The sequence below is a fragment of the Microtus pennsylvanicus genome, chromosome 9 (genome assembly GCF_037038515.1).
Source record: "Microtus pennsylvanicus isolate mMicPen1 chromosome 9, mMicPen1.hap1, whole genome shotgun sequence".
Classification (NCBI taxonomy): Eukaryota; Metazoa; Chordata; class Mammalia; order Rodentia; family Cricetidae; genus Microtus; species Microtus pennsylvanicus.
The window spans coordinates 76,393,170-76,409,126 of record NC_134587.1 but is presented as its reverse complement, the minus strand read 5'-3'; the positions used below and the strand labels follow the sequence as shown (position 1 = coordinate 76,409,126).

General features: G+C 37.5%; 1 protein-coding gene across 1 annotated transcript in view; it reads left to right on the top strand.

The window, feature by feature from the left end:
* Positions 1-15,957, top strand: part of Tnks (tankyrase) — a 160,607-nt gene that overhangs the window by 73,894 nt on the left and 70,756 nt on the right. The window contains exons 4-5 of the mRNA XM_075986519.1: positions 14,951-14,987; positions 15,721-15,796. Of these exons, the coding sequence (XP_075842634.1) occupies positions 14,951-14,987; positions 15,721-15,796 (113 nt within the window). The remainder of the gene's footprint in view (positions 1-14,950; positions 14,988-15,720; positions 15,797-15,957) is intronic.

The window sequence follows — 15,957 nt, the reverse complement described above, 5'->3', positions numbered from 1 at the left end:
CAGAGCTCTTAGTTAGGTAATCTTTGTCGCTGTTCTTAGATAATTCTATGCAGAAGCTATTACACAAATGACTGATTCTATCAATTGACTCACATTTACTCAAATGAATGTATAGTACCTATTGCAAATGGAATGAGAGATTGTGTGAGAAACGTTTTCAGTCTGGCATAGCGCATTCTTTAAAATGTATGGCTGTTTAAAATGTAAATTTATTTGAAATAGTTTCTATCTTTGTCACATTAGGTTTTATATATATGCATATATACACATAATATAATTCAAATTTTGTGTCTAAATTTATTTGGGCTGGAGACATACTTTGAAATGGTACAAGATGAACCAGAATATTGTCCCTTATAAATACGACCAGGCATGAACTATCTGGCTGTGTAATTTTTCATTGCTTAAAGAAGAAAAAACAAACTAGAAAACCCTGCATGGTATAGGTATAGGGAAGGACTTTCTGATAGGACTCAGTTGCCCAAGAATTAAGGCCAATAGTTGACAATTGACAAGGGCAATTTTATGAAACTAGAACACTTCTTTACAGAATTAAAAAACAGCAGCAAAAACAACTGGTTGAATCAAAGCCCACCAAATGGGAGAGAATCTTTGCCAGTTTTACAGTGACAGGGGCTTAATATCTGTGTTATATAAAGAATTCAAAGAATAAAGCATCAACCAAACCCATTCAAAAAAAAAGGGGCTTAGGCTCTGAACAGTGAGTTCACAAAGGAAGAAGTAAAAGCAGCTAAGAAGTATATCAAACATGTTCATCATTCCCAGCGGAAATGCTAGCTGTAAAACATCTTCCCCTTGTCAGAATGGCAAAGATCAACAAAACAACATACAGCAAATACTGGAGAGGATATGGAGGAAAGGGACCCCACGTTCACTGTGGGTATAATTGTAGACTGCTGCAGCCACTCTGGAAATCAGCACGGGTAAGCCCCGAAACACAAAACTAATCTGTATGAACCATCTTTACCACACTTCATCATATACCTGAATGCTTGACATCCTACTGTACAGGCACTTGCTCAGCCATGAGCATTGCTGCTCTAATCACAGTAACTAGGAAATTGAAACAGCCTAAATGTCCACCAACTAATGAATGGATAGTGACAATCCAGTACATATATACTATGGGATACCCATTCAATTATAAAGAAAAATGAAATCATGAACTTTGCAGGTAAATGAAATTAGATGAAATTTAATTTATAAATGAAATTAGATCAAATAAGGTAACCCAGACACAGAATACAGTTTTTTCTCCAAGTCTTCAGGTATGAATATATAATCTGAAGTAACTGTAGATGTCAGGGAAGTAAAAAGGGATAATTGGAGTGTGGGAGAAGTCAGGAGCACAGAAGAGCAATTGAGACAGGACTTGTAGGATCCAAGGGATCTGAATGGGGAAATGGGAAAAGGGGGGCTTTAATTAAGGAGGGAAGGGATGTAAGTATAGAAGAAGGGTAAAAATAGCAGTAAGGATGGCTGAAAAGTCATAGGAATCACACTATTAACTATCTAAAAGTACTCATGATACATGTGAATGAAAGTTTCCTTTTCTGGTTGGCAATGTTTCGCTTGAGTTGTAGACTATCTAACAAAACTCCAACACCAGATATGAGAAGACCTCTTTTGAGTCATTTGTCAGGGTTGCAGACTCCCTAAACATTATAGGCTACTGCTGCTGCCCTTGGTTGACCCCCCGCCCCCACTCCGGAGGAACAAATTAAGTCCCCATTGCTGAAGCCACCATGCATATTAGACAGAGAACCTGAGCTGGATCTAACCTGCAGTCTTCCTGAAGACTCACGTTCATGATACCAAAAGGCGCCATGCAAGCTTTCTAAGAAGAAAACAACCAGTGGCCATACCCACTTATGATAACTGTGAACCACAGCAACCAACATGGTATGATAACTTAAGGGGGAAATAATGGCATACCTAGGTTTGTGGTAACCAAAAGTCTTCTAATTTTACTTAAAACTGCCTCAATAAAAAAGGGAAATCATACCTAGTACCGGAAACCAGGTCAGCTACCCAGGGCTAGTGAAGTCATGGATCTTGAAGGAAAACCTACAGCCACCATTTAGTGAGCCAATATAATACCTAACTACATTCTAAGTATTTATCTTTATACCCACAGTTAAGTGTAGAAACTTTTCTTTGCATCAGATGGAGACTATCTGAAAGCAACAGCCAATCAAAATGCAGAATTTAGGAGCCCAGTACCATCTATAACACAAGTCTTGTTCCTAAGGCTCTTTTTGTGGACAAGGGGTAGAAAGATTATAAGAAGCAGGAAATTTGTTGTGAGAACATGTCTTTTAGAAGTGCCAGAGAAATTATACCCATGAAATCTCAACATGGTCACCCTAAGCATGACCTGAGCAAAGACAACACCCAACAGACATGCTGACATAGGAGGAGGAAAGTCCAGGATGCCTCACCCCTAGACAGAGAACTACAGGCAGCTAAAAAATGTTGAGAGCAGAAAAATAGTCTTCCTAACCAATTGGTTATCCAGTACAAAATGGTCAGCCATGAGAACATACATACAAGTAACATTGTACAGATGGACTGAGCATGTCATTATTATATATTTAAGAATGCAAACACACACACACATACACACACACACACATATATATCATATAATACATATACGTAACAATAATTAAAAAGAGATCCAGAGCAGGGGTACATGGGAGGTTTTGGAGGGAAGAAAGGGAAGGGAAAAATTATGTAATATATCTCAAAAATTAGAAAATTTTGATTTAAAAATACGTAAAATCTTAATATTGATTTAAAATAAAATTTTAGTTTTTAAAATGTTTTTTTAAGTTTTAGCCCTAATTTATCATCTTTCCTGTTGATACATACAGCTATTATATTAATTAGCAAAGTTAAATTTCATTTATTTACATGAGGCATGTGTGAAAGAGGTCAGAGGATCACTTATGGGAGTTCAGGTTGAGCAGCGAGAACCTTTACCCACTAAGCCAACTTGCTGGCCCTAATTATTTTTATTTTAGTTCTATTTAAAAGAAATTAAGCTAGGCCTAATGATAAAGGCCTGATAACTACTTGGGAGGCAGAGGCAAGTTCAGTGACATCCTGGGCCGTTTAATAAGATTGTCTATAAACAGACAAAATGTGCTAAGACTCCTAGTAAAAATAATTCTTCATGGCATATAAACCTTGGTTTATATTGTAAATAAAACATTGCTAAGCTGGTCATGGGAGTGTATACCTTTCATCTTAGCACTTGGGAGGCAGAGGCAGAATTAGACCAGCATCCTCTAAATAGCAAGTTAGAGGCCAGCCAGAGCTATATAGTGAGACTCTTTCTCTGTAGGTGAAGTTTTTCAGGAGTATACCCTCTGGGGGAAGACAGACTGTATTGCAGCAGTCGGGACAGGAGAGCAACAGGACTGGGTTAGGACAGAGGATGACTTCATCTGCAATATAGAACAAACACAAAGCTTGTTGGGACAATCTGAGTGTAATGTAGATGCCATGCTTTTAATTCAGTGGAAAACTATTATAAGTTTGCATCTATAAACTTAATTCTCCAGCATAAGTCTGGTCTGCTGTCTGCTTTTTAAAATGACTTTCTTCATCAGGTGTGGTGGTGCACACCTTTAATGCCAGCACTTGGGAGGCAGAGGCAGGGGGATCTCTGTGAGCTTGAGGCCAGCCTGGTCTACACAGTGAGTTTCAGTGTTTAAAATGACTTTCTTACCTTTAAAAGCTCAGGAAATGTACTTGAGAAGATAACTTTTGAACTAGCTTGTGAAGAAAATTGTTAAAAGCGATTAATAAACTAATTAGTTTTGTGACATATGTTCTATAAAAAAAATTTCACTCCTCTGAAAAAATGCTGCCTAAATTATAATTGATTAAGGAGGGACTTCATGTGTTATGAGTTACAATTACAAATTCACTAATAGACCACAAAATAAATTATCCAGAAGAAAAAAAATGTTGATATTTAAACTAATCATGCAAAATATTAAATAAGAAAAAAATAAAGATAGGATTTAGTTCCTTTTTTAGGTTTATTTTTGTTTTATTTATTTATTTATTTTGAGATAGGATCTTCTCTTATAGTCTTGACTGGCTCAGAAACAACAGCAGTCTTCCTACCCCTGCTTCCTGTGTGTTGGGACTGAAGTCATATGCCACCATGCCCAGCCATATTTTGTTTTGAGTAAAATGCAATAACTGAATAGAAGTTGAATGTCTGTGTGCTCAGCTAGCTTATGCTTGTAGTGGAAACACCAAGTAGGGGGGTTGTTGAAAGTTCAAGGCTAGCATGGACTCTGTAGTAAGACCTCTCAAAAGATAACTAGAACCACAACAGCAAAAAAAAAAAAAAAACCCTCAGTCAATTAACATGAGGACTTTTATTAGTAAATAGTATAGCAAATGATGATCATCTGCTTATTGAGTGTACATGTCTTATTGGATGCCATCTCTAAAGGCCCCTAGGTACAAACCTTTAGTTAGCTGTATTAGCTTTTCTTGTTGATGTGAGACTGAGCAGTTATCAGAGTCTGGGTTATTTCCAAAGAAAGGAAATGAGTGAGCTCACAGTTCTGGAGGTCCCAAAGCATGTCACTAATCCCTGCTGCTGAGCTTTGCTTAGGCCTCAGTGATGGGAGCAGATTAGAGCACGATGGAAGATGGAGAGCAAGAACAACCGCTGGTCAGGCTTGCTTTTATACTGACCCATCCTCGAGGACACTTGCTGTAGGAGACTAGCACTCATCTCTGCCAAGACTTCTCAACTTAGCCCCACCACCTCTCAATGTCGCCATACTGGGGACCCAACTTAGAAGTGTGAACTCTGAGTAGAAAAGCCTTGGCATCTTCAAAGATTATTTTGCATATTTTGCATGCTCTCTCAGGCAGAGCATGTACCAGAAGAGTTTTGAGAGTAGTTCTGGGGAGGAAGAGGAAGTTTCCCACAGGGGCTAGGCTTTTATGTATACTAGTGTTCTAAAGGAAGAGGCCCACCAAGCATAACAGACATGCACTTGGGAGGATCAAAAGTTTAAGATGTGTCTGGGCCACTGAGTAAAACCATCTCAAAAAAGAAAGAAATGGGCCAGTATAGTTCAGAAATACTCTTCAAGACTTAGGCTGGCTCTAGGAGTGAAGCCAGACTGATGATGTCATTGCTTAGAAAGCAAGTCACTCTAAGAAAGGATTGTGTTCACTTTTCTAGTGTTTAATGGCCATGCGTTGTTTTCTGTGTTCTCATCCTATCATTATCAGCAGGGAGAACTTCCATTTCTTCAGTATTAAACATAGTGCTAATTCTAGGTTCGTGTTATTTTAAAGTTTGTTTCAAACCTCATGCTTTAACATGTTGACTAATATGCATACTAAACTTCAGTCACATTTCATAAAGATTGCTATGTATCAGGGTTGGTTGGTATATTCACCTGTAATAAAAATAGCTATATTTGGCATCTATTTTGTGAAACCATTATATGGTTTTAAAGCCAGTTCTATCTTAAAAATAACAAATGTGTGAAATGGCAAAACATTTATCTTATGACATCATTACTGATGACCTGTGAATATACATGCAGCTGTCAGTAGATCACCAACTAGAATATTAGTGACCATCACATTTATGTGTGACGGGGAGGGACTTACTACAGATACATGCTTCTTTCTTTCTCAAACTTTTTAAAAGCAAGTAGATTCTTACTCCTGGCAATGTTCTGTCATTGATGCTAAGGTTTGAGGGGTTTTTGGCATAGAGAAGACAAAGTTGACCCACATCATTTTACAGTTATTTCCTTTGAAAGCTTTCACAGTGTTCTGGTCATTATTTAAAACCATCCTTTTTGTTTTGCTTTACTAATGGGGTTTATTAGTTTCTCTTCTTTTGCTGTAATTACGACTTTCTGGGGACGCAACCCCCTCAAAAGTGCAGTACTATAAAATGCCACCCTCCTTTCCCTGAAAGAAAGAAAGAAAGGCATGTTGTTATAGAGAAGGACCGTGGAGTGTGTAAGAAAAACTGTTTTCTCGTATTTTGTGTCTGTTCTTTTACTTGAAAATCTTTCAAGGGGTTTAATGAGAAACGATGGACTCTCTCTGTCCTTGGCTACACAGAACCAAAAAAAAAAAAAAAACACCTGTTGCTGTGAAAGCCAAGTGCTTCAAACTTCGAACCGCTTTCTTCTCCTCGCTATCTGGGGTGTTCTAAGTCAGGAAGTATTGGGTGCTTATTTGTATTACCCCTGACCTCAGAACAACCCCGTAAAGTAAATTTTCTTTTTAAAAAATGAGAAACATGAGATTTGGAGGAAGGTTAAATTACTTGGTTAAACTCACATGGGTCGATAATAGAATAGCCCGAATTCATTTGAAATGTTTGGCCCTCAAGTGATGGACGCTCTCTGTTAGAACTCCTCGGTGACTTCCAGGTCAGCCCAGGCCCTGTCCTGTCCTACAAGAGACATGTAGAGGATTTCATTCAGTTTTCCACGGCCATGGGCACATGCTACTCTTAGCTTATGACAAAAGTGAAAGTAGAAGCAAAATGCTAGCCTGCAGTAATGAGATTGAAGAGGAAAGAAGTTAAAGGGAATTGAACAGAACACATTTTAAGTACAAATCAAAGAATCCTTATTTATCCTGACACTGGTTAAGAGAATATAGGTTTGACCTCAGAGTCTCCTGGATCCAGGGATGCAAAGCATTGCATGTAGCCTCCTCATGCATTCTGTTGTCATTAGGTAATGTTCAGCCATTAATTGCCAGAATTTTCACCTTCTGTTCTACAAGGCCATATTGTTTTCTCCTATCTAGAAAGCCAAGTGTTCCCCACCCCACATTAAGTTAGGAAGTTGTAAAGAATCTACCAATTCTTGCGTATCCAGAGCTTGAACCACTAGGACCTACACTTTTACCCATTCAAAATTAAATTCATTTGATAACACAAAGAGAAAAGTAAGTGAACTAAAAACATTTTGAAATAACAAAATGTATAGCATTCTAGAAGTATTTGGACAGGTGCAGATATCCCTGCTCATCATAGACCCGCAGCTTATATTATGATAGTCTGTTGAAAGTTCCTAGCCTTGAACTGGCCTTGCACTACCAAGAAAAATATAGCATCATTTTTCACATAATCCCTATTGAATGTATAAAAGTATATAATATAGTTCAAAAAGGAATTCTGTCAAAAACAGAGAACTTAAAATGCTAAATTAGCAGTTACATTGAAAACTCCGCCATCTATCGTGCTGTAGTCTTTAAGTGTTCCAAGAGTTAGTGTTTGTGGTACCAGATTTTTAGCAATGCCAGTGGTTAATTTTACATAAACAGGACTCATCTGTTTATGAGAGAAAAGTACGTCCATCAAAGAATTAGAAATACTAAAATTCTCAGCCCTGTCTCCTAATGTCTGTATTATTTTTATGTGAGGTGTATTACAATGCTTATTTGAAAAAAATCGTTTTTAAACCTGTAGGCAAAATTGATCTCTTCATATAAGAAACTGAAAGATGTGTAGTGCCTGCTGTCTCAGAGCTGTGCGAACACAGTGCGTTGTGACCGATAGGAACCATATTGTTATCTTTGAAAAGAAGATTGCTTCCCTGCAGTCCTTGCTCTTATCAGGGAGCTTTGCCCTTTGAATGCATCAGCTTACTAAGGCCCAGAGTTGGTGAGATGCCTGTTTGGGAATTGCAGGCCAGTGTAGAAGTCCACTATTTTTCTAGTGCTGTAAGAACTGACTTTGACCTCGTTGAGCAATGGGGTAAACTAAAGTAGAAATGAATGTAGTAGTTGTGATTTAGGAATTGAAGACATGAAGGAGGATTAGTTAGAGAACTATTGTATAAAGGTAGTGGAGGAAAAAGTACATAAATGTAATGACTGTGGGAACAAAAAGAATTTCAAGTAGAGAGAAGACATTAAATGGATCACATGGCGGTAGAACTTGGAATTTGATGAGTTGGTTTAATTTCTTAGATTTTTAAAAAAAAGATGTGAATTGACCACTTCTTACAAAGTTAAATATATATCTAAAATGCAACCCAGCAATCAGCCTTACTAGATGTTTGCCGAAGAGAAGTGAAATTTTATGTCCATGCAAAATGGTTTCCATAGATGTTTGTAATAGTGTCATTTATAACCTCCAACCCCGGATTTCTGTCAGGTAGAGAAAGGATAATCAAGCTGAAGTATGTCTATGTAATGATATTGCTTAACAATTAAAAAAAGGAAAACCCTAATCTGTCTATACAGATTTCAAAAGCATTTACACTGAGTTAAAAAAAAAAAACTAGACTCAAAAGTTTATGTGTTCAGCAGTTCTAGTTAGATGACATTCTGGGAATTAAAAGTATAAAGACATTGGGGGACTGAGCTAGAAGTAAGGGCTTGAACATATTCAGGTCATTAGATTCAGTCTCCAACAGTGGAAAAAATGGAGAAATGTCAAGTAAACAAACAGAAACATTGGGGACAGAAATTAGACCCATGGTTGCCATGAAATGAGGCTTCACAAAAGCATGAGGAATTGGGGGGGGGGAGTGGACAACAGAGATAATCTCTGTCTTTAGTGTAGTATCTTAGAAAATTTGAGTGGTTAAGGGCACTTGCTGTTCTTATAAAAGATTGGATTTAGCTTCCCAACACACACACTGGAAACTCAACTGCCTGTAACTCTATCACCAGAAAAGTCCAACACCTACTTCTCGCTTCTGCCAGCACATTCTTACACATGTACACACATGCATGATGCACTAAGTAAAAATTTTAAAAATATTTTAAAAGCATGAATGTATCTGCATAGTGGTACACTCCTTTAATCCCAGCACTCAGGTGACAGAAGCAGGCTGTTAGCCTACATAGTAAGGCCTTCCTCCCTCTGAAAAAATATGAATGTAACTGGGTAAAATGTACATCACTACATAATATGAAAAGACAGTTGTACCATCTTACAGAACATCCCCTGTAGCATTCATAGTTGTCAGTGAAATGTACTAGCTATGTGCACCCATCTTAGACTTTAAGAGGGGGTGTGAATTGGTAGGTCTAGAACGGGGCTAGGGTAGTTCATGTCTTTAATCCCAGCATCTGGGAAGCAGAGGCAGGTAGATCTCTGTGAGTTCAAGAATAGCCTGCTCTATAAAGGGAGTTCCAGGCCAGCCAAGTGAGCCGCTGTCCCCACAAACAAAAGCAGCTCCCCAAAAGAAGTTCTATAGCCCCACCTGCTGGTGCACATTTGTAATCTCGTTGTTGGGAGTCAGGGTGGGAAATTATCAGCACAAGTTCAAGACCAGCCTATGTCAACATTTTGAGCCCAGGGAGGGAAAAGAAGGGAAGAAGAAGGAAGGAAGGAAGGAAGGAAGGAAGGAAGGAAGGAAGGAAGGAAGGAAGGAAGGAAGGAAGGAAGGAAGGAAGGAAGGAAGGAAGGGTCGATGTAGCCAAAACTATTGCCAAGTGGATCAAATGTGCAATTTACTTTTCTAAACTATGTTTTTTAAGTGCAAACATTATAATTATATTTTTATTTAATTATGGAGTCCCTCAGCTGCCATCGGATAGATATTTGATGTTTTAGAAATAGTGGGCAGTCTGAGCTCCCAGGTTCTATTACGCATTATAATGTGTCCTGTTTAGAATGAGAATTTGTTCCTTCCTTTCTTTCCTTGCCATCTTCTTAATGTTTCCAAGAGTTCTTCCTCTGCAGAGTGTTCTAAAAGGTCATTTTCTCTTAAATTACGATGTACTTTGTAGACAGTTCACTGATTAACAGCTTCCTAGGGGAAAACATCCCTGGGTATTGGTATCCAACTTTAAAGAATATATATCTCACAATACCACCCCCTTTTCATCAGTGTGTATTTACATCACCAATTATAATATAGTTGTCCCCTCAGATGCTTGAAGGATCGGTTCCAGCTCAGTGTTCCCCTGTATTTCATGGGGATGAAATATTTATTCAAAAGATCCTAGAGAAAGAAAAGCTTAGAGTTTTGACTGCAAGATTTTAAGAGTAAGGCTAAAAGGGGGCTTCTCAGTTATCAGAGCACCCTGGAGTTGCAATACAAGTTTTCAGCTCTCATATGTATTGTTGTCTGCACTGTTTGTGTTACAGGCACTTGCTTCCTATGCCTGCAAACTACTGAAATGACAATGGTATGACTGAGCAGCAGAAGGTTTTGGTTTTGTCCAATTTTAACTATTTTAATGTAAGTAACCACATGAGCGCATTGATTATGATAATGGTCAGCCTACCTAGATTGTATTAAGTACAATTGATATTTAATGCTGACTGCTGTTAGCTATTGAAGGTTAACTCTAGCTAGTTAATGTTAGCTTTTAGGAGATAATTGAAGTAAAGGATCGCCACCCGAAAAAATACTCTTCTCAGCCTCAGGTGCTGTGTTTGGAAAAATTGTGGAGTGTTTCATTTGATTGCAACCTTAGATTTAGCTGATGGTATTGCCAACTTTGAAGCCACATCAGAGGAGACAGGAAGATTTGATAGGACTCAAGAATAGAAACAAGGCATTAAAAACTTAAGACCTTTGAAGTTTTCCCCTTGTTGTCTCAGAAATATTCATGAAAAATTTTAGAATGAAAACAATAGGTTAATTATTGCTAAGACCCTGTTTTCTATATAGTAGAGTATCAGTCTGTTGGTTTGCCTGAGGATCAAGCTTTAGTGACTTGAGAATAGATTGTTTCCTGGTCTTGTAGCTAAATTCTTTCTGCAGCCACTTAACTAGTTCTGAATCTTCAAACCAAGACATAATGAAATACATCACTTCGACTAATACTTTATTACCCAAATAGGCTGTGGGTTTGGCTCAAAGAATCACTTTCTTGTATTTGTTGGTATCTCAGTGCAAAGATTTCTTTATCAACTTACCAATTCATGGTCTTGTTCTGCACTCCCCAGGAGTATCAGAATTGTCAGCTCAGGGTGCTGCTGTGCACTAGTAACGCAAGTCCATTAACTTGGCAATGGAGACTGAAGTCTTTACAAAGCTCTTCCCTTGAGATTTCTAATAAGTTCAAGAATTAAAGCTTGCAGTGGAAATGTGAAATGCATCGATTACTTGAAGAGATGCAGAAGAATTTTCTTTGTTTCTCTTCCTGTGGCTCAATGGTCCATGTTTATAAACTCAATGCTTCAAAGTCGTTCTGATGGGAAATTTTGGTTTGTTATATTATTTAAAGTTACTAATTCTTTGGTTTGTAGAATGTTCTTACTGATTTAGTTTCTTTCCTCTAATGTAATCCTGTCTTCCAAAGCTCCCATTTGGTACTTCTGTGTCTATACATTAGCCTGGTTTCAGAGCCTGGTAGACTGCTGGGTAGCAGTGAAACTAGACACTCAGTTTGACTGTTTTAGGGCCAGTTCATTAACTAAGAAAGTGATGGCCACTGGGCCTGTAATCCTAGCACTCAGGAGGCTGAGGCAAAGGGACTGCTTGCTGTGAGCTCAAGGCCAACCTAGGCTACACAGGCAGGGCCAGCCCTGTGTCTGGGGAAGATGTCAACTTGTTAGGTCTGTTCTGGGGCCTGCAGGGTAGGGTGAGGTAGCACAGAGGGCTGTCCAGTTACAGTCTTAGCATTTCGTGTATAAAGTGAGCCATCACTGCTGGGCACACTCTGTGTGGTGGGAAAGAAGGTCGGAGTTCCTTTTCAGTTTCTTACTACTTTAAAAATCTGTGATTCTCTGATCATAAACTTTCCCTGTTATTCCATTTCTAACAAAACAAAATGGCTCATTTCTATAATGCATTCTGCTTTGATCCTGCAAGTTACTGGACGTAAAGGCCCCTCACAGTGTTGAAATTGATGTAAATCAATAATCATGACTTCCATATATTTCTTCAAAAGAAAAATTTGCCTGTATACCAAGAGAAAGAGAAGTTATTTCTGACTACCTTAGAGAAATATGAAGTTTTATTTATAACCTTCATTCTGATAACATTTATAAAACATCAATTTGTGTATCTGTGTGGGCACATTTTACATATGTCAATAGTTGATAATAATGACTATTCAAACATGAAACAATTATTGTTCCTACTTGTTTTCATCCAGCTTTATTCTAATGAAAAAGTGGTATTTGAAGTTTCCTATTTTCCTCATCCAGGCTGCTCTATCTTCATTTGCTCTCTAGCTCATTTGTTGCTGATTTTGCTGGGTGTTATTAAGGAATACAAATGCTCCACAGAGCACCATGTTCTCAGCTAAAGTGAAACAGATCTGGTGGTTTGGCTGCTAGGAAGCAACTCGGGTTTGCTGTCAGTGTACAAAGGACTCTAATTCATTGTGCTACTTTTTCCTGCAAGGCAGGGTGTGAGAAATGACTTCAGCTGTTGACTGATTGTGGTCCTTGGGCACCAGATAGTGGATGCTGGAATGTATTGCAGAAAAGCCGATTAAAGCGCTAGGATTTAACAGGAAGAGTATAGTCATCTGAATGCATACTTACATATTTCTTTTGAAAGTATTGCCTTATTATCCTCCTATTCAGAAAAGAATAACATTATTGCAAAAATATGCATTTTGGTGACAATAGCAAGCTGTGCATGATTAGGACTTTGTGCAGGTAGAACGATTGGAACTTTGAGGAGCCTGCATCCTTTGCAGTTTTGTTATTTAGCTTATTGGAATTATATTTCACCATGGCTTAAATTTCAGTAGTCACTTACAGTTCACAGTGTAAATATCCACAATCTAGAATGTCTGCTGTCAGCACCTAATACCTCATCCCCATGTCCTGGCTGCCTTTCTTCCCAATAAAAGTTTACTGGAGTAAAGTTTGGAAATATTTTATGTGGTCATTAAACTTGAAGATACTTAAATACAATGTATTTTGCATTCTTCCTGTTAAAACATTTCTACATTTTCTCAGCAAGTTCAAGCATAGGCCCTCCATGGCCCTTTGATTTAGTCTGCCTCATTGTCCTGATGCTCTTGGCTTGTCTAGGAAGAGCCAGCATGTCCCTTCCTCTCTCAGGCCTTTCCTTCTCTCCCACAGTCATCACCTAAAAGCTGCTTGTTTCTTTCTCCCAAAATACCTCCTTAACCCACTGTTAACCTGTTAGTAATCCTATTTAAACTAGCCAATAAGCCCCTAGTAGTATTTCATAGATTTCCCCACAATCTACTGCAATCATTTGCTTACCTCTCTCTCTTCTTTAATAGGATAATATTTCTTGAAGTCAGAGAAAGCAGTGCTGCCTTTTGAGTGTACAAAAGGCTTCTATAGCTATATTCACTCATTTGCATTATTAGATTGTAATTATCCAGCCTTTTTATTTTAAATTTGACTTTGTAATATCATATTCCTAGTATGTTAAACTTCCATATTGCTAAAAAATGTTTAATAAAGGGAAGTCTTTAGCTTTGAGCCTTTTTGGCCAGAAGATACAATTTTACTTTTGTGCAGTTCATTTTTAATTTATAAGAAATTGTAAAAAATAATTCTGTGATTCTGAAATTGTTCAATCTACCACATGGAACTGGGGGATGCATAGATCTGACTTCATTGGTATAAGATTCCCTTAATAACTTTTCTATTTGAAAACGTGGTTATAGTTTCTAGATTTTAGCCTAGTTCTAATCCAAGAGACAAGACAAAGAAAAAGCTGAATAGTATTTATTAATAGTGGAATATAGGATTTAAACAGCTGCTGGTATTGGTATCTTTGTAGTGTTTTCTTTGAAATAACTCAGTTTTATAGAAAAGTGCAAAGAAAACATAAAGAAAGGTATGACCGCAAATAAGTATTTTAAAATAAGGTTATTGTTTAACTTTTATTTAAAGTTTTCTTTTGTTAATGTATACCTGATTTTTTTCACAGATGATATATGTTAAAGATAATTTATATAATTATCTCTTTAATGATATTCCCAACTGCCTTATATCTGAATCATAATCCTATTATTTAATAAAAAAACAAAACACTGTGTTGTTATTATTAAGGTTCTTTGCCCTTCAGTTGAGCTCACGAAAGAAACTTGTTGGATCTTGAGTACGCTAAGGAATCTGCTATAAAGATTTGTAATTTCTATTTTCACTCTGAAATATTTTTTAAAAGTCTATTGTGAAAAATAGAGTAAAATTACCCATGTCATAGTAATGGGTTACCTGCTCATTTCCTGAGATGCCTACTTAATAAGATTTACTACTAGTAAAATTTGGTATACCAAGTATAAAGATTAATGCAGGTTAGGTTATTGTTGCCAGTTAAAGAATGTGCTCTCTGTTTTTGTTTTGGAGCACAGCCTCCAAGAGGCTCATAACATTTGGTACGTAGTTCACGTATTTCTAGTCTACAGACCTTCCCTATCGGGCGAGAAAGGATTCATGGTTCTGATATTTACATTTCTTTCTTTCTTTTTTCTTTTTTTTCCCCTGCTATAAAGCGCAGTGATGGTAGTTAATTAAAAACAAAAACTAAAAAACTTTCCTTGCCATTACAAATAAAACTGACGGGTTTTTGAAGGCTAGTAATTTGTACCTTTAAAGAGCCACATTATTTTGCTTTTGTCTCAGAATGTATTATGCTTTACAAGTATACTGTGACAGCCTGAATACAAACGGGGGGGAGGGAGGGAGGGACATTGTCTTGAGCTGGCATGCTGTTATCAGAGGGAATGTGTTCCTAGACGCGAGATTTAGCATTCATTGGTTGTCTGAAGAAAGCTATTTCATCTGAGGATTGGACAAGAAGCTGCGTCAATTTGCTGCCCGTCTCCAAGGCACTGGTGATGCTGCCTTCACAAGCTGGCTAACGTCACGGCTCCATCACCCAGCGGGGTGTGGACTCCCTTTTTCTGTTCTTCTCTATTTAATTCTCTATTTGCTGCCTACTGCATTTCTTAATCTGTCTTCTGCCAAATGCTAACAGCATGATATTTTGCAATCATCTAGGTGAATACAAAAAAGACGAACTCCTAGAAGCTGCTAGGTAAGTGATTCCATTCATTTTAAGTGAGTATAATGCATTTAAGGGAGAAAAGGGGGAGGGCAGGTGTAGGAGTGTAAAGATTTATAACCTGTTCTTGTCTTGCTTGGGTTTTAAGGGATGGTGTGGATAAGATCTAGTAAGTCTTTGTGCACTTTATTACATTGTTAGTGGGCATAATGACAGAATCCTTCACTATGCTGAGTATTGTAAGGCTGATTTTATTTGGAACCTGTCTTGAGGGTACTACCTGCAAATGTTTCAGAAGATATTCTCTGGGTGTTTATATGCCTATGGCTTTCTTGTGCTTTGAAGATTTTTTTTCCTGACCAAGCTTGAAGGAGAGACGTAAAGTAAACGTTCAAACCCTCAGCTATTTTGTTGGTGGTGGCTGTAGTAATGGTCATTTATGATTTAATTTATTACCTCTCTATAGAATTTGTATTTTTAAACTCTAGAGTTTTAGATTTTTTTCACAATAAAGTTTGTTTGTAATTAAAATGACTCTGTAGATAAATTCTTAAATATAGAAAGCTGCATTATTCAAGATAGCATACCACCACATAATTAACAGGAATTATGTTAACTGAAATAAATATTGTAAGGCATGCATTGTGGTCCATATTTTAAAAATAAAGCAAAATCCTTGCTGTTTTCCACTCTTAATGAAAGCATCCATAAATATTCATAAGAAGCCCAGTGATTTTACAGAAGTTGACTTACTACCTTTTTATAGGAGTGGTAATGAAGAAAAACTAATGGCTTTACTGACGCCTCTAAATGTGAATTGCCATGCAAGTGATGGGCGAAAGGTAAGTTGTTTCAAATGCTTCCAGTAATTTCTTGCTTTACAATGAAATTTTGTTCCGAATGGTCTGTGTCTGTGTTTATACGTACACATTTGTAAGCTGTTTTTCCTGGCATCTTTGCACTGTGGAGTGAAATGCTGCTCTCTTACCGGGGGTTGTGACAG